This window comes from Macaca thibetana, chromosome 14 (assembly GCF_024542745.1).
Source record: "Macaca thibetana thibetana isolate TM-01 chromosome 14, ASM2454274v1, whole genome shotgun sequence".
Taxonomy (NCBI): Eukaryota; Metazoa; Chordata; class Mammalia; order Primates; family Cercopithecidae; genus Macaca; species Macaca thibetana.
In genome coordinates this window covers 38,818,419-38,841,815 of record NC_065591.1, presented here as the reverse complement: position 1 = coordinate 38,841,815, position 23,397 = coordinate 38,818,419, and the positions used below count along the sequence as shown (strand labels likewise).

Sequence of the window (23,397 nt, the reverse complement as noted above, 5' to 3'; positions counted from 1 at the left end):
TTGGTAGGCTTTATCAAGCACATGTATGTTCACTGCAGCACTATTCACAATTGCAAAGACATAGAATCAACCTAAATGTCCATCAGTGATAGACTGGATAAAGAGAATGTGGTACATATATACACGGAATACCATGCAACTATAAAAAAGAATGAAATCATGTACTTTGCAGAGAAATGGATGGACCTTGACGCCATTTTCCTTAGCAAACTAACACAGGAATGAAAAACCAAATATCACATGTTCTCACTTATAAGTGGGAGCTAAATGATGAGAACGCATGGACACATAGAGGGGAACAACACACACTGGGGCCTTTCAGAGGGTGGAGGGTCGGAGGAGGGAAAGGATCACGAGAAATAACTAATGCGTACTAGGCTTAATAGCTGGGTGATGAAGTAATCTCTGCAACAAACACCCACGACACAAGTTTCCTATGAAACAAACCTGCACTTGTACCCCTGAACTTAAAAGTTGAAAGGAAAACTATTATTGTGTTAAATAACATATGAACTTTTCTTCATGTTTCCTTAGGATGAGTTAATTTTCTTGATGAGAAATTTTACCAAGAGGGGACATCTTTTGAAAAATTGTACTTTACACTGAGAATAATCAACCAGTTTTTATTTACTTTTCAATTTTCTCTTTGAAGTTTTCTAAGGATCTGTTTTTCCAGTTAATAACTCCATATCAGCAGAAAGCCCATTGAGTTAAATGAATAGCAACTCTTCCTCCTTGGAGCAATGTCAGTTGTGAATTATATGAATGCCTTTTTTAAAGATACCTGTAATTACATGTTTTGGACCTTCATGTATACCCAAGTAAAGCTATTATTTCATGAGATACTTCTAAATATGGGAACATTTATGAATTGTACTTAGAACAGCCGAAAGTCGCATTAAATGTTACTTTCGAAAAAAATGGTTCTGCATGTAAGAAAGGACACATTTCCTATGGGTTTACAGGTTATCCTTGAACTTCAGAGCTACACATGCTTACCAAAACTGATCTGTCCTCTATTTTTAGCTTTAGATGGGTTGTAATCTGATATTAGTCAAGAATACCAGGATAAACCATAGAAGCAAAGAAATGGAACTTTGGAACAGAGAAGGAAAAAAGTGAATATGCTGTGGGGGTAATTTTAGTCGTGCCAAGCAAAGAATTACTGCTAGTAATGCCAAGCAAGGATGTGATGGCGTTTGATGAGAAATGTTGAAAAGAAACTGTACTCTGAGAACATTAGGATATCAGATTTTCAGTTTAGACTGTGTCAGTTTCTAGCAAAGATAATCCTTATAATAGCTTTGGAAACACTTGATAGTTCAGAAAATGAAAAAGCACTGCATGAAAGATATATGGGCAGGAAAACGTGGGGCAGTAGGAGGGCTGTTTGTTTCATCTTTAATGTTATTTTCTCTATTTCTTTAAGTGTTACATTTGACAACTATTTTCAGCAGCAATGTATGTATGGAGAGTCTTCTCCAGACTTTCTTATGTGCCTAATCCTATGAAGAAAAATATTAAACCCAAGAACTACAAATCAATAGAAACATAGAAGAAGGAATATGTGAAAAGAAGAATCAGTGTTTTTGAAGTCTTCACAGATACTATTACCTGGATTAGGGGTTCCTTGTGGGTGGTTTTATAATACCCTGTATATACCTTTATACTGTTTTTTTTTTTTTTTAAACAATTTGTGCATCTACTTCCCCTGTGAATGAGCACTATTTTACAACTGATACTGAGTTAATGCCTGGCATAGGGAAGGAACTCAAGAATTGTTTAGAATTATTGAATAAGTGATTGAATAACTGAATGAATAAAAATTAGTCTTAAAAAATAATTGATACTCATTTTGTGTAACTTGGTTACACACATTAATTCACACCAAATTTCATTATTCATTTCAATTTTTTTAAAAAGATCAACATAAGAAATACAGTTTGGTGATGGTAGGTAGACATTTCCTATTCATATGTGCCAAGCACAACGTGTTCATTTTTTATCAAAATATATTTTACAGTTTGCTAAGATCGTGGATATAGAATTATCATACTCTCTGAGCTTTGCTTTAGCTCCATGGTTTCTATATTCAGAGCTTCCTGCTTAAAATTTGTGTGTTATTTATACCACGGGAAGTCATGGCAATGCACCATCCAGGATAGGGTACATGAGGAACTGTGGAGCATACTGAAAAGGTTATGGGCTTTGGAATCCAATAGCTATAACTTTACAATTCAGTTCTGCCAGTTGCTAGATTTGTGACTGTAAATAAGTAAATTCATTAACCTCTCCTAGTTTCATTTGCCATCTATGATGTGGACATTGTTTAAAAATGTTTTTTTGATTTTGGCAAATGCAATTATTTAAGAATAGTACATAAGCCATATAAATTTGTGGAAATTAAAGGATAAATAAATGAATTATTTAATTAACTTCCCAAAGAACAACAGAATATTTATCTCCAACTCGGATTGCAGCAACAACTACCTATTTTTTCTCACTTACTACACTGCAAATTTTTTTTTACTCTTATAAATACATTGCAATCTATCCTACATTATGGCTTTTATACATGTTATTATCTTTGACTAAAATCTCCCCCCTACACACATACACACACACACCCCTTTCTGTATGTTAGATTTTTTTTTCATCTTTTTCACTTAACATGTCACTACTTCTGAGAAAATTTCTCAAAGTAGATTCCCTTTATTACTCTCCATTATATAAAACTGCCTGTATTTTCATAGCCTTTCAGACAGTTTATATGTATGCATATATTTATCTGTTTGGTAAATGTCTGACTCTGTTTTTCAGTGGCCTTCAGCCTAGGGCCCAGGACATGCTAAGAGCATTTTACTCTCAGTCCAACATCTTTACCATCAGCTAACACCATTTTCTATTTGTGTACCACCCCTTGTCTCCCCGCCAAAAAAATCCATATATTTTTACTTGTCTGTTCTGCTAGAGTAACAGGCTATTCTCAACCAGGGCTTGGAAATAGAAAGCTGATCACTTAATATTCTACATCAATGTTTCTTAAATAAGAGAAAGTATAAGACCACCTTACGAATGATTAATTGACATAAAAACTTGCTAGGAGAGGTAGATCCTATGCTGTTTCTTGGACCTACTGTAGAAAACATCAGCCAGTCTTTGACTAAGGGGAACTGTATGACTTTTAGTAGTATTTCAGTGAACCTTGGGGAATTCCTCTTCAAAATAATGTTTTCTTTGCTTGTCATAATAGAGTTCCAGAAAGCTAAGAGACTGAGTACTTTTCTTCCAGTCAATTCTTCCTTTCCTCTGTTTCTAGTTCACATTTTCACACTGATAATTAGTATAAAAATAAACAAATAAATATTTCTATAAAGCAGAAAGAGAAAATCCCCACTCCTAGGGTTATCTGATTTTCGTCTGTTCAACCATGTCTTATTTCAGTAGATATTATTTCAGACATTCCCGTCACTTCCTTTTCAGGATTCCCATTTGCCTCAAAGGGCATGCACTTCGGTATCTCTGCTTGTGTTTCTTTAAATTTATGCATTTGAAGAGTTCCCTAGAAACTTCAGTTTACTCATAAAGTGACCACAAAATTATATAGCTAAAATAATTGAAACAAACAATATGAGTGAAATATAGTTTTTTCTAATCTTACGGTAAATATAATTACTGAAATTGTATACTATTTCATTTTTATTCCTGCTCACACTTATTTTGACCCTGATTATATTCTGTCTGAAAAGTGAAATTAAGTAACTGCAAGACAAAAGTTTCATTAATTGAATGCATTTGCAGTATCTTTTTCACCTTTCAACTGTTTCATTCAAAATTTGCTTTAATGTAGAGAATCAGCATACAAGGTGGGTGAACAGGGAGGGTGGTGGAAGTGAACGTATCTGCAGTTATGTTCACTCTGTGTTTTATCCTCAATTGCTATGGTCTTTTCTAAGTGTTTTATTTATTTCAGCGTCTGTGAACTTTGGAGTAAATGGATGCTGTTTAAGGAGTTTTCAATTGGTTAATGGATACACAATTTGGTGGCTTTAGAACTAGAAAAAGCTTGGAATATAAATTCCCTCTCTGCCTACTTATCTGTGTGATATGTTACTTTTCCTGTGTAGTCTTTTTCCTGTGTAGTTTCCCCACAACTATTACAAGTTGCAAAGTCTGTCTTTTAATATTGATGTAAAATTAAATGAAACACACACGTATTACATATAATACAGAGTATATAAAATACTGTGTTTCTGTGTGTGGTGCGCTCAGTACCTGTAAATCAATAAGAAAATCTAACAATACAGCTATAACATAACTTATTAACTTAGTCACTTAAACATTATAACTAGCTAGGAAATACATGAAAACATGCTCACATGCTGGAAAATTAAATTTAAGATGACGAAGCTTTTGTTGTTGGCTTTTTATTTTGTTTGCAATTAAAACAGTTATAGTATCTGGAGTTGGCCAAGGCATAAGGAAATGGATCCCATCTTGTGCTATTAATGTAAGTGTGAAAAGATAAAACTTTAGGGAGGGCAGTTTGGCATTTCTAGTCCAAATGACAAATATTTATGTACTCCAACTCAGTACTTGTATATTGAAATATTTCCTTTTAGAGAAACACTCAAGATTTGAAGGAAAAAAGCACATGTACGAATGCTCATAAGCAGCATTATTTTAAAGGTAATTATTGAAAAATACCTAAATATCCACTAACAGGCGAATGATCAAATAAACTATGGTTTGCCCATACTTCATAGTATTTTGAAAAGTCTGGAATAGTTCTCTCTCCTTGAAATAGTGAAACATGGTGGCGGAAAGGGAGTGAGTTGCCTTGCGCCACCACTGCCACCACACATGCAGTAATAGACTAGAATGATGTCAGAAAACAAAAAATGGTCACCTATCAGAGTCTGCAGCCCAATATCAAGAAGCTGCTAACATTTTGCAGTGATGGTTGTGAAGATTCCATGAACTCTCAGATGTGGAAACATCTTTAAAAACTGTCAAATACTTTAAACTTTGGAAGATTATTGTGATTTTCATTCTGTCCAGTGGCTACACTCACACTTTAAATACAATCTTTTAACATTCCTTGAAGTAAAGCAGTCTGTGTTTGTGAACTGAAGAAATAATTGAAATGAAATAATGCAGAATGCAGTGCTTTTTGTATGGCCCAAAGGAGCCTTCTGCTGACTTTGCTATAATGTTTTAGCTTGTGAGAGTCTCTGGAACCTTCCCTGCTTCATCAAGGGAGTCACTTCTATGTCATCTTACTAAGGACAAATACCTAAAACAAACATGTTTAGACCCAGTGCCTGTCCATTGCTGCAAGCAGTCCTACACACCTCCAAGCAACAAGTTCAAGATCGTATGAAGTTGGAAATCCAGGATCCTAGAACACCCCATCCACCTGTATTTACAGGAACCTCCCTCCATCTGCACCTTGATGGCAGTGCTAAGGAGAATGATTCTGGTAGCTGTCTGAATCAGCTGAAATACAGCCTATTGGGAACTGCGAAAAGATTGGGAATATGCTGCAGACCCCTCTGGGCCCATTTTAAAGAGACTGCATTTCATCATGCCAAATCATGAGCCAAGTTTCCTGCCAAAATGGAACCTCTTGCTTTTGCTGGTCTGGGAAAATATAAAACATTTCAAAATCAATAGGAAATAGTGGTCAGTATCCATAAAAATCTTCCATATGAAGAAAAACAGATGAGTATAAAACCATTTTTACAACTGAAAATTATACTGCCAAAACCAATGACTAATCAGTAAACAGCTATTGTGCAACAACTCAAGTTAACTTGAATACAACTAATAATGTTTGTATTAGACCATTCTCACACTGCTAATAAAGACATACCCAAGACTTGGTAATCCATGATGAAAAGAGGTTTAATTGACTCACAGTTCAGCATGGTTGGGGAAGTCTCAGGAAACTTTCAGTAGTAGCAGAAGGGGAAGGAAACACATCCTTCTTCTCATGGCGGCAGCAAGGAGAAATGCAGAGTGAAGCAGTGAGGAAAGCTCCTAATAAAATCATAAGATCTCGTGAGAACTTACTGTCATGAGAACAGCATGGAGGTAACCACCCCCATGATTCTATTACCTCCCACTTGGGTCCCTCCCACCACACACGGGGATTATGTGAACTACAATTCAAGAAGAGATTTGGGTGGGGACACAAACCATATCATAGTGTCAGATATGAAAAAAGTTCCTTGAATCATATGAAAGGTTACAAAAATCAGAAAGTAACTGTTAGGTATTGAACATAATCAACAAAGATTCAACATGTATATGTATATATGGGTCTGCATTCATAATTGGAGGCCCTGAAGAATATAAACAAAACAATATAACAAAATTAACACTTAACAAGATTAACACTTCCCAAAAATTAAAGAAAAGACAAACCTAGATATTGGAAAGGGCCTAAATTGTTTCTGGGAAAATTGATTTGGTCAGCTCCAAAACATATTATAGTAAAACTATTAAACGCTAAGGAAAAAATCCTCTAAGCTTCTGACAAAAAAGCAATTGTTTACAAAGGAAAGAAAGTCAGGTTTGCATCAGATTTCTCAACAGCATAGTACAAAACAAGAAAAAGTAGAGCAATATTTTCAGGAAATTCAAGGAAAGAAGATGGGAGCAAGGATTTTATATCTCATCAAACTGTTCTTCAGGTATTGAGATCATATGAAAATAGTTTTCATCATGTTAGAACTCAGAGGATCCTATAACCTTAAGCCCTTCCTGAGGAGTCAGTTGGTGAAGCAGCTTCATCCAACCAAGAGATAATCAATCTAAGACAAAATCAGATGAAGAAACAAGGCTGGGGCGGGGAGGGGGGCTAGAGAGAGAGAGAGAGAGAGAGAGAGAGAGAGAGAGTGTTTGTAAGTCTGGGTTCAATGAAAAGTGAAAAACAACACAGTAATCTGAAACCAGAAAGTTTAATATAATTGTATAGGAATAATGAGGGATTGGCTAGTAAAAATGAATGAGAACTCTAAAGAATATAGGAACAGCAGACATAAAGAGAAGCCACTACATTAGGACTCAGATAGATTGCCTTAGGAAGAACATCCTCTCCCCCATTATCAGAGCTGAGTCATAGACCTTGCTAGAAGGGCATAGCCATGGCTCATTGGATCACTGCGAAGTCACTGTAGTGCCACGTTGGTGAAACTTGCTAGAAATGTTTCCTCTCTGGTGCTGGTAAGAGCAATTCATTGAGAGGTGTTTTTCTGGAGGAACTCTACTACATAGCTACCACAGATGGGGGCAGGGGTGCTACTGCTGATGACCGCTGATACTACTGGCTGCCACGCACTGCAGGAACCTGTCCAGTAAACACACTGGAACAAGAAAGCAAACCCCTTTCTTCCTATGCTGTCTTTAGATGAGATCAACGGATATCACTTAAGCTAATACCAAACAGTAGAATTCTAAGTAAGGAAAGGGGAAGATAAGGACATTATGAAATATATTCGTATAAAGATAACCCCTAAAACAAAAATCCAAAATTTCCTAAATTCCAAAAGAACAAAAAAAATAAAGAAACATATCATGTAGAGATGAAGTAAATATGAAAAACTCAGGAAATAAAAATGTGACAGATTTGAGACCAAATGTGTAATTTATATTAATAAATGTAAATGGATTTAACCCACCTATTAAAAGAATAAAACATTTAGATTGCATTCAAAGTAAAACCCACTCTGTGCTGTATACAGGAGACATACATAAAAAAGTGAATCAGAAAGAAAGGTTGCAGTTCTGATACTGGACAAGGTAAAATTCAGGCTAAGATTCATTAAACAAGACAAAGAAGCCACCTGATGCTTAAAGATGACAATGCTTAAAATTCACGATGAAAATGTAATAGTTATAAATAAATCAGTATCAATTACAAAGTACCTGTCTTCATAAAATAGAATTATAGGAAATGCAAATAGATAGATACTAACACACTAATAGAAAGTTAACACACTTCTTTCATGGCAAGACAGACCAAGAGGACAAAAAGTAAAAGTATAACCCTCAGCACTTTGGGAGGCCAAAGCGGGGATATCTCTTGAGGCTAGGAGTTTGAGATCGAGAACATCCTGGCCAACATGGTGAAACCCAGACTCTAACAAAAACACACACACACAAAAATAAAAAATTAAAAAAAATTGACCAGGCATGATGATGCTTAACTGTAATCCCAGCTACTTGAGAGGCTGAGGTAGGATGATCACTTGAATCCAGGAAGCAGAGTTTGCAGTGAGCCAAGATTGCACCACTGCACTCCAGCCCAAGCAACAGAGCGAGGCTCTGTTTAAAAAAAAAAAAAAAAAGTAAAAATCTTAAAGGCTTTAATGGATAAGGTAGATCATATAAGGTAGATCATATATATGTATGTGTCTACATATGTGTTTTTGTGTATGCATATTAATTCTTATATCCTTGCAAATAATCTTCTACCTTGAAATTTAGAAACCTAAACAACTCTTTTTTGAAAAAGGAAAACAAACTGAAATTGCACAATTCTAAACCATAATGATAAAAACATCAAGTACCAGAATTGGGACATACAATTAAAGTGCCTTCAGGAAGATTATTTATAGCTTTAAATACTTGACATCAATAAAAATGGAAGGAAGAACATTAAAAATTCTAATTCCTAACTCAAGAAGTTACCAGAATAATTACAAAACAAATACCAAGAAAAAAGAAAAAAAGAAGTTAATGAAATAGAAGACAGCAAAGCAATAAATAAAGTACTGCTCTTTTGGGGAAAAAAATAAATGAAATAGATAAACCATTGTTTAGTATAATATAAAAGGAGTAATCACAGATATACAAAATAAGAAATGACAAAGGAGAAATAACTCTATGCAAATCCATTTGAAAGCTAAAATGGGGAGATACTTTCTGTCCAAATTGACTTCAGTGGCATTATAATGTTTAAACAGATGTGTAGGAAACAAACATTTTCAAGAAATTTCACCCACAACCATGTGCGGATTTGTTCATAGGGGAAGCTACCAAACTGTAAGGATCAGAGAGTTTCATTGCTAACTGACTTGTAGGTCAGTGATATCCAGAACTCTCTGTGGCAGTAGAAATATTTGACGTCTGTGATGTTCAGTGTGGTCGTCATCAGCCACATATGGCTATTGAATGAGCACTTGAAATGTGGCTACGATGACTAAGGAACTGAATTTTTAACTTATTTAATTGTAATTTTTAAAGTTATAAGATCTTATGTGACTGATGGTTATTGTACTGGGCAGTATAGTGCTAGCTCCTAAAAACGTAGGAAAATACCTAAATTCTTTTTATGAACCATGTAGAACTTTGAAGCCTAAACCAGATTTGTTTATTTAATTTCAACTTTTATACTGGATAACAGCGGTACATGTGCAGGTTTGTTACATGGTTATATTGCATGATGCTGAGGTTTGGGGTATGGCCCCCATAACTCAGCTAGTGAGCAGTGCCCAATAGGTAGTTTTTCTTTTCTTTAACTTTTATTTTAGATACAGGGGTACATGTGTAGGTTTGTTACAGAGGTAAACTGGTGTCACATAGGTTTGTTGTACAGATTATTTTGCCACCTAGGTACTAAGCCTACTACCCAATAGTTATTTTTCTGTTTGTCTCCCTCTGCCATCCTCCATCCTCAGGTAGACCTCAACGTCGATTCCCTTCTGTATCCATATGTTCTCATTGTTCAGCTCCCACTTACAAGTGAGAACAAGTGATGTTTGTCTGTTCCTGTGTTAGACTGCTAAAAATGAGGGCCTCCAGCTCCATCCATGTTCCTGCAAAGGACATGATCTTGTTCTTTTTATGGGTGTGTAGTATCCCATAGTGTATATGTACCACATTTTACATTTATCCAGTCTAGCGTTGATGAACATTTGATTCCTTGTCTTTGCTATTGTGAGTAGTGCTGCAAAGAACATTCACATGCATGTGTCTTTATAGTAAAATGATTTATATTCTTTTGGGTATATACCCAGTAATGGCATTGCTGGTTTGAATAATTCTTTTTTTAAGCTCTTTGAGGAATCACCAAACTGCTTTTCACAGGGGTTGAACTAATTTACACTTCCTCCAACAGTGTAGAAGTATTGGTTTTGCTCCACAACCTTTCCAGCATCTGTTATTTTTTGACATTTTTAATAATAACTATTCTGACTGATGTAAGATGGTGTCTCATTGTGGTTTTGATTTGCATTACTCTAATGATCAGTGGTTTTGAGCTTTTTTTCACATAATTGGTGGCCACATGTATATCTTCTTTTGAAGAGTGTCTGTTCATGTCATTTGCCCACTTTTTAATGGGGGTGTCTGAATTTTTCTTGTAAAATAGTTTAAGTTCGTTATAGATGCTGGATATTAGATCTCTGTGAGATGCATAGTTTGTAAATATATTCTTCCATTATGTAGGTTGTCTGTTGACTCCCTTGATCATTTCTTTCCCTGCGAAGAAGTTTAATTACATCCCATTTGCCAATTTTTTGCTTTCGGTATGATTGCTTTTGGCATCTTCATCATAAAACTTTGCCAGTTCAAATACCATTATACATAATGGTATTGGCAAGGTTGTCTTCCAGGGTTTTTATACTTTTGAGTTTTATGTTTAAGTTTTTAATCCATCTTGAGTTGATTTTTGTTTATGGTATAAGGAAAGGGTCCAGTTTCAGTTTTCTGCTTATGGCTAGCCAGTTATCGCAGCAACATTTATTGAATTAGGGAGTCGTTTCCCCATTGTGTGTTTTTGTCAGCTATTGAAGATCAGATGGTTGTAGGTTTGTGCCCTAATTTCAGGTTCTCTATGCTGTTCCTTTGGTCCATAAGTCTGTTTTTGTACTGGTACCATGCTATTTTGGTTACTGTAGTCCTGAAGTATAGTTTGAAGTCGGGTATCATGATGCCTCCAGCTTTATTCTTTTTGCTTAGGGTTGCCTTGGCTATTTGGGCTCTTTTTTTGGTTCCGTATGAATTTTAAAATTGTTTTTTCTAATTCTATGAAGAATGTCATTGGTAGTTTGATAGAAATAGCACTGAGTCTCTAAATTGCTTTGTGAAGTATGGCCATTTTAATGACAATGATTCTTTCTATCCCTGAGCATGCAATGCTTTTGCATTTGTGTTGTCTCTGATTTTGAACAGTGTTTGGTAATTCTCCATGTAGAGATCTTTCACCTCTCTGATTAGCTGTATTCCTAGGTATTTTTTATGTGGCAATTGTGAAAGGGATTGTGTTCCTTGTCTGGTGTTAGTGTATAGGAATGCTAGTGAGTTTTGTATGTTGATTTTGTATCCTGGAGCTTTACTAAAATTGTTTATCAGCTCTAGGGCTGAGACTATGGAGTTTCCTACATATAGAATCATGTCATCAGCAAATACGGATAATTTGACTTCCTCTTTTCCTGTTTCAATTCCCTTTATTTCTTTCTCTTGCCTGATTTTTTTTGGCCAGGACTTCCAATACTGGGTTGAGTAGGGGAGTGGTGAGGAGGGCATCCTTGTCTTGTGCTTGTTTTCAAGGGGGAATACTTTCAGCTTTTGCCAATTCAGTATGGTGTTGGCTGTGGGTTTGTCATAGATGGCTATTATTTTGAAGTATATTTCTTCACTGCCTAGTTTATTGAGAGTTTTTAACATGAAGGAATATTGAATTCTATTGAAAGCCTTTCTGCATCTATTGACATAATAAAAAAATGTGATTTTTGTCTTTAGCTCTGTTTATGTGATGAGTCTTATTTATTGATTTGCAAGTTGAACTAACCTTGAATCCCAGGGATAAAGCCTACTTAATCATGGTAGATTAGCTTTCTGATGTGCTGCTGCATTCAGTTTGCATGGATTTTGTTGAGGATTTTTGCATCAATGCTCATCAAGGATATTGGCCTGAAGTTATCTTATCTTTTTTGTTATGCCTTTACCAGATTGTGGTATCAGGATGATGCTGACCTCACAGAATGAGTTGGAGAGGAATCCTTCCTCCTCGATTTTTTGATAGTTTCAGTAGGAATGCTACCAGTTCTTCTTTATCCATCTGGTAGAATGTGGTTGTGAATCCATCTGATTCTGGGTTTTTCTTGGTTGTCGGGTTATTTATTATTGATTCAATTTTGTAGTATTGGTCTGTTCAGGAAATCAGTTGTTCTGTTGATGCACGTCTGTTCAGGGAATCAATTTCTTCTTAATTCAGTCTTGGGAGGGTGTCTAGGTTTTATAGTTTGTGTGCCTAGAGGTGTTCATTAGTACTCTCTGATGGTTACTGCATTCCTGTGGAGTCAGTATTTCTGTGCAACATTTCCTTTCTCATTTCTAACTGTGTTTATATGAATCTTGTCTCTTTTCTTCTTTATTATTCTAGCTATTGGCCTATGTAGATCATTAATTTTTTCAAAAAACAAACTCCTGGATTCATTGATCTTTTGAATGGTGTATGTCTCGATCTTCGGTTTACCTCTGATTCTGTTTATTTCTTGTCTGCTAGTTTTGGGGTTGGTTTACTCTTGCTTCTCTAGTTCTTTTAGTTGTGATGTTAGGTTGTTAATTTGGGATCTTTCTAACTTATTGATGTAGGCATTTAGTGCTATAAATTTCCCTTCTAACACTGCCTTAGCTGTGTCCAAGATACTCTGATATGTTGTATCTTTTTTCTCAATACTTTCAAAGAACTTCTTGATATCCGCCTTCACTTACCTAAAAGTCACTCTGGAAAATGGTTGTTTAATTTTCATGTAATTGAATGGTTTTGAGCAATTTTTTAAGTCTTGATTTTTATTTTTATTTTGCTGTGATCCAAGAGTGTGTTTGGTATCATTCTGGTTCTTATACATTTGCTGAGGGTTGTTATATGGTCAGTTGAGTAGTCAGTTTTAAAGTATGTGCCATATAGTGATGAGAAGAATGTATATTCTGTTGTTTTGGGGTGGAGACTTCTGTAAATATCTGTCAGATCCATTTGGTCCAGTGTTGAGTTCAGGTCCTGAATATCTTTGTTAATTTTTTGCCTTGATGATTTAATACTGTCAGTGTAGTATTAAAGTCTCCACTATTATTGTATGGAAATTGAAGTCTCTTTGTAGGTCTCTAAGAACTTGCTTTATGAGTCTGGGCACTCCTATTTTGGGTGCATAAATATTTAGGATATTGCCTTGTTGAATTGAATTCTTTACCATTATGTAATGCCCTTCTTGGTCTTTTTCGATCCGAATATGAAATTCTTGGTTAAAGATTCTGTTTTTCTTTAAGAATGTGAATACAGGCTCCAATCTCTTCTGGCTTGTATGGTTTCTGCTGAAAGGTTCACTGCTGGCCTGATGGAGTTCCCTTTGCAGGTGACCTGCCCTTTCTCCCTAGCTGCCTTTAACATTCTTTCATTTAAACCTTGGAAAATCTGATGATTATGTTTCTTGGAGATTATCTTGTGTAGAATCTTCCAGGTGTTCTCAGTATTTCCTGCATTTGACTATTGGTCTCTCTAGCAAGGTTGGGGAGATTTTCATGGACAATACCCTGAAATATGTTTCCAAGTTGTTTGCTTTCTCCTCATCCCTTTTAGGGATGCCAGTGATTCATAGATTTGGCCTCTTGACATAATCCCACATTTATCAGAGGTTTTGTTCACTCTTTTTAATTCTTTGTTCTTTACTTTTGTCTGACTTATTTAAGTCTTCAGGTTCTGACGTCATTTTCTCAGCTTGGTCTATTCTACTGTTAATACTTGCTGCTGCATTGTGAAATTATTGTAGTGTTTCAGCTCTATCAGATCATTTAGGTTCTTCTTTATACTGGCTATTTCACCTGTCAACTCCTGTATCGTTTTATTGTGATTCTTAGTTTCCTGGATTGGGTTTTCCCATTCTCCTGAATCTTGATGATCTTTGTTCTTGTTCATATTCTAAATTCTATTTCTGTGATTTCAGTCAACTCAACCTGGTTAACAACCCTTGTTGGAGAACTAGTTTGACCGGAGGACATAAAACACCCTGACCCCTTAAGTTGCTGGAGTTCTTGCATTGGTTCTTTCTCATCTCTGTGTGTGGTTGTTCCTTTAACTGCTAGGCTGCCTCTGATTGAGGTGGTCAGGTGGGGGCAGGGAGGTTGCACTGAAGTCGCAGGTCAGGCAGTCCTGCTCAGTGAGAAGTGAGGACTGGGACCTGCGTTGAGAACAGTCTGACCACTTTTCCATTAGGTGAGTGCTCTGTGCCAAGGGACCAGAGCAGTCACTGTTCCCGTGGATTCTCCACAACGTGGAGATAGCAAGGGCTAGTGCTGTGAGACAGCAAAGATGGTAACCTGCCTCTCGTGCCAGCGGCTTTGTCCCAGGGAGTTACAAAGCTGCTACTGGCTCGATAGTCCCAGCAGGGGGTGAACCCAGTGAGGAGATAATGGATCAGGGGCCCACATAACCAACAGTCTGGCCATTTTTCCACAGGGCTGCTACAATATGTTTGGGGATCTGCTCTGGTCTCTAATCATCTCCAATTTCCCATTACCTGAAGGTATTAACAGTGAAGGCTACAAAACAGTAAAGATGGTGGCCTGCCCCTCCCTCTGGCAGCTCCATCCTAGGGAGGTATGGACCTGCTGCCAGCCCCAACACACTGGCAGGGGTAGTTGGGGATGTTGGTCAGGAGCTTCCACCCAGTGATGAGGAATAGGATTGGGGACCTGCATAAAAAAGCAGTCTGGCCACTTTTTCATAGAGCTGGGTTGGGCGTCCACTTCAGCCTCTTGTTGCCTCGCACTCTACAAAGCTCAAAGGTAACAATGGCTAAGACTGTGAAAGAACAAAGATGGCAGTCCTCCCCTCTCTCTGGAAGTTCTGTCTCAGGGAGCTTTGGAACAGTTGCTGGCTGGAAAACACTGGCAGGGGTGGTTATAGACCTCGATTAGGAGATTCTGCTCAGTGGTGGAAAAAGTCTGGTTGCTTCTTTGTAGAACTGCTGCAGTATTCCACGGGACAGCTCCAGTCCCTAGTCACCTTGGATTCCCCACAGCCAGAAGGCTTCAACAGCTAAGTCTGCCAAACAGCAAAGATGGCAGCCTACCCCTCCCTCTGGGAGCTCCGTCTCAGAGGGGTGTAACACTGCTACCTGTGGCAGGCTGGGGTTCCAAGCCAGTGGGTCTTATCCTGCAAGGTGCTGTGAAAGAGGGGCCTGCAGCCAATCACTGCTCAGCCCCATGGACTCAGCTCCTTTCCTAGGGGTATGTACAAGGGTCTAATCTCCCACTTTGCTGGAGTTGCAGCCAGTTTTTCCAGGAAGCCTAGGTATCAAAAGCTCCTGGGGCTCCACATGTGCCCAAGTGGCTGCTCTGCCGAGACTCCACATAGCTCTGCCTGTCAGAATGAAGGTCCTATTGGAGTGGGTTCACAAGGGGATCTCCTAAACTGAGGGTGCAAAGATCCGTGAGAGAAGAGTGGGTCCCTGGGGTCATGCACTCACTCACTGCTTCCCTGAGAGTGGGAGGCTCCCCTGGCTCTGTGTCACTCGAGGGTGGGTAGTCAGTTAGTCATCCTGTCTTGATTTTCTCCATTCTCCATTGGTCGACTTGTTTTCTTGATGAATCCCAATGTGTATACCTGAGTGTTTCAGTTATAGGTGCTGTGTTTATTTCCCCTTCCATTTCTCTCCATGAGTGTGGGGCACACTAGCTGCTTCTAATTGGCTGTCTTGGCCAGCCCCTCCATAGGTAGTTTTTCAACCCACATCTTTCTCCACCCCTCTAGTAGTCCGCAGTGTCTCTTCTTCCCATGTTTGTGTTCATGTATGCTCAGTGCTTAGCTCCCACTTATAAGTGAGAATGTGCATAAGTCTGATTTAAACACATACACACACATAACTCATGTATGAGTATTATTACAAAAAGCTTAATAAAATACTGGGAATTAGAATTTAACATATTTAAAACAATTAATCATGACAAAGTATGTTCTGTTTTTGTTTTCTGGAAATGAAAAGAGGTTTACCTTTAGAAAATCCATTAATGGAACTCAACATAATAAGATAGCTAAGGAATAAAATTATATAAACTGAAAAAAATCAACACACTACTGAACAAAAAAAAAAAAAAACTAGAAAGTGAGTAGTACATTCTTAGCTTGAAAAAAATATTTACACCTCAGTGCTAAACCAGTATTTTACTCACTTGTTTAAAATAATCCAACTGGCTATTTATACTGTCAGTACAATGGGAAAGAAACACGCATTTACAATAGCTAAAAGAGAGCAGGAGCTAACCAATATGCAAAACTTATATAAAGAAAAGTTTAAAACACCTGACTAAAAGCATGAACCATAAAACAATCACAGCATAGATTTTGTCAAAATTAAGAACTTCTGCTTTTTTGAAAGACACGAGTAAGAGAATGAAAATATAGGCTACAGACTAAGAGAAGATATTTGCAGGTCACCTAGTGGACAGCAGTACTCCTGCCGAAGTGATTATAGATTCAATGGAATCCCTATCAAAATCACAGCTGGCGGCCAGGCTCAGTGGCTCATGCCTGTAATCCCAGCACTTTGGGAAGCTGAAGTAGGTGGATCACCTGAGGTCAGGAGTTCAAGACCAGCCTGGCCAACATGGTGAAACCCTGTCTCTACTAAAAATACAAAAAAAAAAAAAAAAAATAGCTGGGCATGGTGGCAGGCACCTATAATCCCAGCTACTCAGGAGGCTGAGGCAGGAGAATGGCTTGAACCCAAGGGGCAGAAATTGCAGTGAGCCAAGATTGCGCCACTGCACTCCAGGCTGGGGAAAAAGAGCAAAAGTCTATCTCAAAAACAAAACAAACAAAAACAAACAAACAAACAAAAAAAAAACATCATAGCTACCTTTTTTTGCATAAATTGACAAGTTGATCCTTAAATTTATATAGAAATACAAAAGACTAAGAATAGCCAAAGCAATCATGGAAAGAGACAACAAAAGTAAAGAACTCACATTTTCTGATTTTAAAACTTACTACAAAGCTACAATACTAAAGACATTGTGGTTTTGGCATAGGAGTAGACATATAGAATGGTGGGTTAGAATTGAGAGTTCAGAAATGAACCCATACTATGGATAATTGATTGTAGACAAGGGTGCCAAGACAAGTCAATGGCATTTTCAACAACTTGTACAGGAACAACTGGATATCCACATGGGAAAGAATAAAGTTGCAGCCCACCTCCATACCATGTACAAAATTAGCTACAAGTGGATTATAACCTAAATGTGGGAGCAAAAGTATAAAACTCTTAGAGAAAAACATAGGAGTAAATCTTCATGACCTTGAATTAGGTAATGGTTTCATAGATACAGCACCTAAAGCACAAACAACTAAAGAAAAAAATAGATAAATTGACCTTCATCAAAATTAAAAGCATTGTGTTTCCAAGAACACAATCATGAAAATGCAAAGACAACCCATACAGAGGGAGAAAATAGGCAAATGCATGGAGGTAAGAAATTAGGTTAGTAGTTTCCAGAGACTGAGCTAAAGAGGGAATGGGAATTGGCTGTTAATAGGTATGATGTTTCTTTTTGGAGCATTTTAAAGCCACATAGAGTGATGTTTACACAACTCTGCATATACTAAAAACAGCTAAATTGTATACTTAAAGGAGTCAATTTTATGGTATATGAGTTATATCTCAAAGCTTTTAAAGATATTTAAATTAAAAAGTCTGGGATAGATATGCATGTACTGAGATGGAAAAAACACCTAAGACATATTATATAATGTGACAAACTATAATTTTTTTTTTTTTTTTTGAGACGGAGTCTCGCTCTGTCGCCCAGGCTGGAGTGCACTGGCACGATCTCGGCTCACTGCAAGCTCCGCCTCCCGGGTTCACGCCATTCTCCTGCCTCAGCCTCCCGAGTAGCTGGGACCACAGGCACCCGCCACCACGCCCGGCTAGTTTTTTGTATTTTTTAGTAGAGACGGGGTTTCACCGTGTTAGCCAGGATGGTCTCAATCTCCTGACCTCGTGATCCCCCCGCCTCGGCCTCCCACAGTGCTGAGATTACAGGTGTGTGCCACCACGCCCGGCCTATAATTTCATTTCTGTAAGAAAACTATTTTTATAGTTACATATTTGAATACATAGACAAAGACCAATAAACTGATAACATTCATTTCATTTAGAGAAGAGACTGGAATTTAAGAATCAGGTAAAACTAATTTTACTTTTTAAATCTGTTTACTTCTATAATTTAAAACCTTTTAAAATGAGAATATTTTATGTAATTTGCTTATGTAAAATACATAAATATCCTCAAAGTGAGTAAATAAAGGCACCAACCACAAAGCCTGACATGTAATAGGCACTCCACAATAAAAAGTCCCTTTGCCTTATGTAATGTGAAGTCCAAACACAACACTAGGTGTGGGGTGTTTCATGGTTTTATTCACATTATGCAGACAGCATGCATAGCCAACTTCTCAAGTCAGGTGTCAATAAGAAACTTTTTAGAGAGTTATTTACGATCAAGCAGCTTTGTACAATTTACCATAGTCTGTTTTCACATTGATAATGTATTTCTTTATAAATTATCCAGTCTCAGGTAATAACAAACTACCTGAGACTGGATAATTTGTAAAGAAAATGTTTTATGGCTCATGTGTCATTATAGAGCTTGCATTCTAGGGAGGTATACAGAAATAAAACAAAATATATAATATGAATGACAGTGGGTGTTAAGCAGAAAATAAGCAAAAGAGTAGTATTAAAAGCTAACTTCTTTTTAAATGATGGGAAATAACCTGGAAGTGTTAAAGGAAAATGACAGTAATAAAGAAGACTAGAAGAATAGTTTAATGACAGGAATTTGAATACTGATTTTTAGAGAGGAAGCATGAAGAATGACTGAGACAGGCAATTAGGTACAAGAAGGATATCTACTCCACCTCAAGTAAAGTTGATATGAGGTTGTGAAAGAGAAAAGAGCCTCCACTGAAGGCAGCTGCAAGAGAAGCAGTGTCACTGGGGGGATATGGGGCAGTGCCAGGTTTGGACGAAATTATGGAGGGAAATGGGTGATCCACAGAAAAATCTAAGGAGGATATTAAGTGGATTTTCTGATGTTTTATGTGAGTTCCCGAAGGACATAGTGAAAGACTCTGGGTGGGAAATGTTAGAAATAACAGTGTCCAGAGACATTGGGGTTTAGAGTGCCAAGGGAGAGGAATGACCTGGGATTGACATTATGGGATGAAGAGGAATAGAGATGGGGAAGTGGAGCCATTCTTTCCTGGATCACACAGTATAGCGGGACTTCCGCTTTTGGAGGCCGAGTTTGGTTGAAGGGCATTCTTTCTACTGGCAGATGAGACCGTACATGAGGGAAGTGATTCTAACACTAAGCACAGGGTTGGTGTCTTGATCCCTGCTTGCTGCCCAGTTTTTATACTGTGTTATGCTATCTCTTTCCAGCCTCTAAGTCGCTGCTACGATATTATGTGTGTGTTTAAGGGAGGGGAGGGTGTAGAAAGAAGGGCGCCATTTAGTAATTTGAATGTTTATGTATTAGGTTTTATTTATTTTGCTATTTGAAAGCCTAAATCGTAAGTTTTATTCAAAGAGTATCCAAATAATTGTTGTCATAATTCCCCAAATGAACTTAAACATCAGTTTCTTTTTTCACAGAACTTTTAAAAGAGTGGTGAAAGCTCAAACAGGAAACAGATATTTATGTCTCAGAACTATTTAACGAAAATCTCAAACACTCCCTGACAAAATAGAAACAAAACTAACTCAATTATTTCTAATATCTAGGTGATGCTTTTCAATAGTTCATTCCTGAAACAGGTATCACACGAATTAAAACTTTTTATTGACCTCTACTGATTGATTTTTTTATTGCTAAAACTCAACATTTTGGATTTGCAGGTATGAATATAAGCAAGAGCGAGATAACAAAAGAAACTTCGTTAAAACCGTCTCGGAGATCCCTGCCTTGCCTCGCCCAGAGTTACGCTTACTCAAAGAGCTTGAGCCAGTCTACCTCCCTCTTCCAGTCAACAGAGAGTGAATCTCAGGCTCCCACATCTATAACCTTGATCTCCACTGACAAAGCAGAGCAAGGTGAGCAACAATTCCTATTTTCTTGTTCAATTTATAAAATCTACGTTTTCCAAATAGTCCTTTCCTTCCTTTTTCCACTGGACCAGTTTTATAGAGCTCTTCAGGAAGGAGGCTGGCATAGAAAGGAGACCAACACACCATGCCATTTGTTGGCCAGATGTGTTTTATCTCTTCCTTGCCTTGAAGGTGGCCAATCCCATGGAGTCTGGACCTAATATTTGTTCGCAGTGGAAGTCCCAGCTACATGAATCACTGGTGCATTTGGCCACTATTTGCATCCCTCTTGTTGATGAGTAACATTCCTGGCGAGAACTTATAACCAGTATTCAAATAGAAAATGTCAGCAATAGTAAACTCGGTTTTCTAAAAATAAAAGCTGAAGACTTTACAACTGACAATAAAGCAGTGAAGATTTGGTTGCATAAAGATTTTGGCAATCCAAGGCTGGTGTGCAAGGGCTGAATTTGAGAGACATACCAGCTAGGTGCCACACAAAGAAATGGTGTGGCTACCCTTAGGCACTCTCCTACACACATTTGCCCACTAAGACACACACTATCTCTTTAGACAACTCCTTTTAATAAGAGTTAAGAATTTGAATACAACCATGCTCCCTGTTGTGCGGTGGTTAGGGTGTGTTTTTCTTTTTCTTTTTTTTGAGATGGAGTCACGCTTTCTCACCCAGACTGGAGTGCAGTGGTGCAATATCGGCTCACTGCAACGTCTGCCTCCCATGCATGTTCAAGTGATTCTCCTGCCTCGGCCTCCTGAGTACTGGGATTACAGGCACACGCCACCATGCCCAACTAATTTTTGTATTTTTTAGTAGAGACTGGGTTTCATTATGTTTGTCAGGCTGGTCTCGAACTCCTGACCTTGTGATCCACCCACCTTGGCCTCCCAAAATCCTGGGATTATAGGCATGAGTCACTGCACCTAGCTGTGTTTTTATTTTTCAATCCTTTTGTGGCTTTTTCTTATAAGAATGCATTCCCTTATGACTCCATATGGTTACTTCTTTTTCTGGATAACTAAAAAATATCAAAAGTACTGTTTCAATACTGTTGTGAAATCACTACATATTGTAGTTAGCTTACAAATACGTCCAGCATGTAAAATGGCAAATTGTTCAAGAAGATGAGGGTATTACAACGTAATATAGATGTTTCTTTCCCTTATCGAAAGTGAAATTTTAGGCCGGGCACAATGGCTCACGACTGTAATTCCAGCACTTTGGGAGGCCAAAGTGGGCAGATCACTTGAGGCCAGGAGTTCGAGACCAGCCTGGCCAAGATGGTGAAACCCTGTCTCTATTAAAAATACAAAAGTTAGCCAGGCATAATGATGCATGCCTATAGTCGCAGCTCCTCAGGAGACTGAGGCATGAGAATCACTTCAACCCGGGAGGTGAAGGTTGCAGTGAGCCGAGATGGTGCCATTGCACTCCAGCCTGAGTGACAGAGCTAGACTCCGTCTCTAAAAAAAAAAAAAGGAAAAAAAAAGAGAAATTTTAAATAACTAATTTTAACTCATTAAGTTAAAAAAATTCACGTTTAGCCATCATTTGTCCATCTATCACCATGGTTATTTTTCTGTTATGCTTTTATTTCCCAAAACTACAAAGTGTCTTATTTTATTTCAGTTAACACTGAGGAGAATAAAAACGACTCTGTGCTGAGATGTTCTTTTGCTGACCTCAGCGATTTTTGTTTGGGTAAGTTGATATTCAGTATTTACTACTCCTATCCCTCTCTCCAAAGGTAAACTGTGTTCTAAAAAAAACTAGCATTTTTTTTTTTTTAAGAAAAAAGTTCATGTTTGGTTTTTAACGTAATGGGTGGGTTTAATATTCTGAGGTTAAGAAATTAAGAAATGTATAGTTTGGAATTCAAATATATAGGAGGATTTATGATGAGCAACAATCTCATAATAAAAAATAACAATTTTTGCCATTATTCTGAAAATTTCAATTTTTTATGAGTAAGAACATATAGAGTACTATTTCAAGATCTATAAAATTTTGACACTCAGAATTTAGAATGTTAGTAACACTCAGAGATTCTATCTCGACCCATCATTAGAGGATACTATAAATTTTATTTATTTTTCCTATAACAGTGACAAGTTTACTCTATCTCCTTTTTTGCCTTTTGATGTTACATAAGATTTGCTTCAGTTGAGCAAGCTTTACATTCAAATCTGTAGCTTGCCTATATACAATTCTTTTGAATCAGGTTTTCATTTTCATGAATTAAATAGAAATAAAATAAAGCCAGAATTAATAAAAAAAAGTGATACTAATGTGCCAGCACTTACTTTGCAACCTCAGTGCCTTGATACATAACCTGAAGAAACGAAGCCCTGAGTTTTCAGTAGCGGATACATTGGTGGCCAGGCCTCAGTGCCTACATAAGGAATTCTCAACTCTGGTTACACATTCAAATCACCAGAGGGCTTTTTAATACTTCCTGGATCACAGTTCCAGAAAATCAGTTTTAATTGGTCTGGGGAGTGAAATTAGTATACATACTTTTAACAGCCTGCCCGGTAAATATTTAGTGTAACCAGGATAAAGAATTTCTGGCCTAAAAACTGTAACTTGGCTTTTCTCTATAGGCATTGTTAAGTCACTCTTCATAACTTTTAAAACTATGAATTTTGCTATTTATAATCACATTCTGAATGATTGCAAATTAGTCACGTTTCTTATAATAATTTTTGTTTTATGTGTGGCACAGAAACAGTGCTGGCTTATTAAGTTTTTTAATTAAAGAAAGCCAGTGACCAGCAGGTTCATTTCATATACAGAATCAAAAAGAGTATCTCATCAGAAAAAATTCACTCAGAATACAAAGGCCTTTCCTGTAGTAATTAATTCTGAAGATTACTACAAGTTGAGTATTTTTATCCAAAATTCTTGAGACTAGAAGTATTTCAGATTTCAATTTTTTTTTTATTTTAGAATATTTGTATCATATACTTACTCGCTGAGCATCCCAAAATCTGAAAATCGGAAATCTGAAGTGCTCCAGTGAGCATTTCCATTGAGTGTCATTTCAACACTCAAAAAGTTTCAGATTTTGGAGCACTTTGGATTTGGGATGCTCAACTTATATTATTTGTTATTTTCTAATTTAAAAAAAAATAAGAACAAAAAACGAACCTGAAGTTTTTCTTGTCCAAAATATCCATACAGGTGGGAAAGTTTGCAAAGCACCCTTCACTAACCTGTCCTCCAAATTAGAACCAATGTATAACAATCACTGTATTGAAAAACCTTCCATGTAATTCC

At 37.2% G+C, this 23,397-nt stretch overlaps 1 protein-coding gene across 2 annotated transcripts in view; it reads left to right on the top strand.

The window, feature by feature from the left end:
- ANO3 (anoctamin 3) overlaps positions 1-23,397 on the top strand; it is a 475,418-nt gene that overhangs the window by 229,643 nt on the left and 222,378 nt on the right. For both annotated transcript variants that reach the window (XM_050755373.1, XM_050755374.1), the window contains 2 exons: positions 19,911-20,105; positions 21,748-21,819. In XM_050755373.1, coding sequence (XP_050611330.1) covers positions 19,911-20,105; positions 21,748-21,819 — 267 coding nt within the window. The remainder of the gene's footprint in view (positions 1-19,910; positions 20,106-21,747; positions 21,820-23,397) is intronic.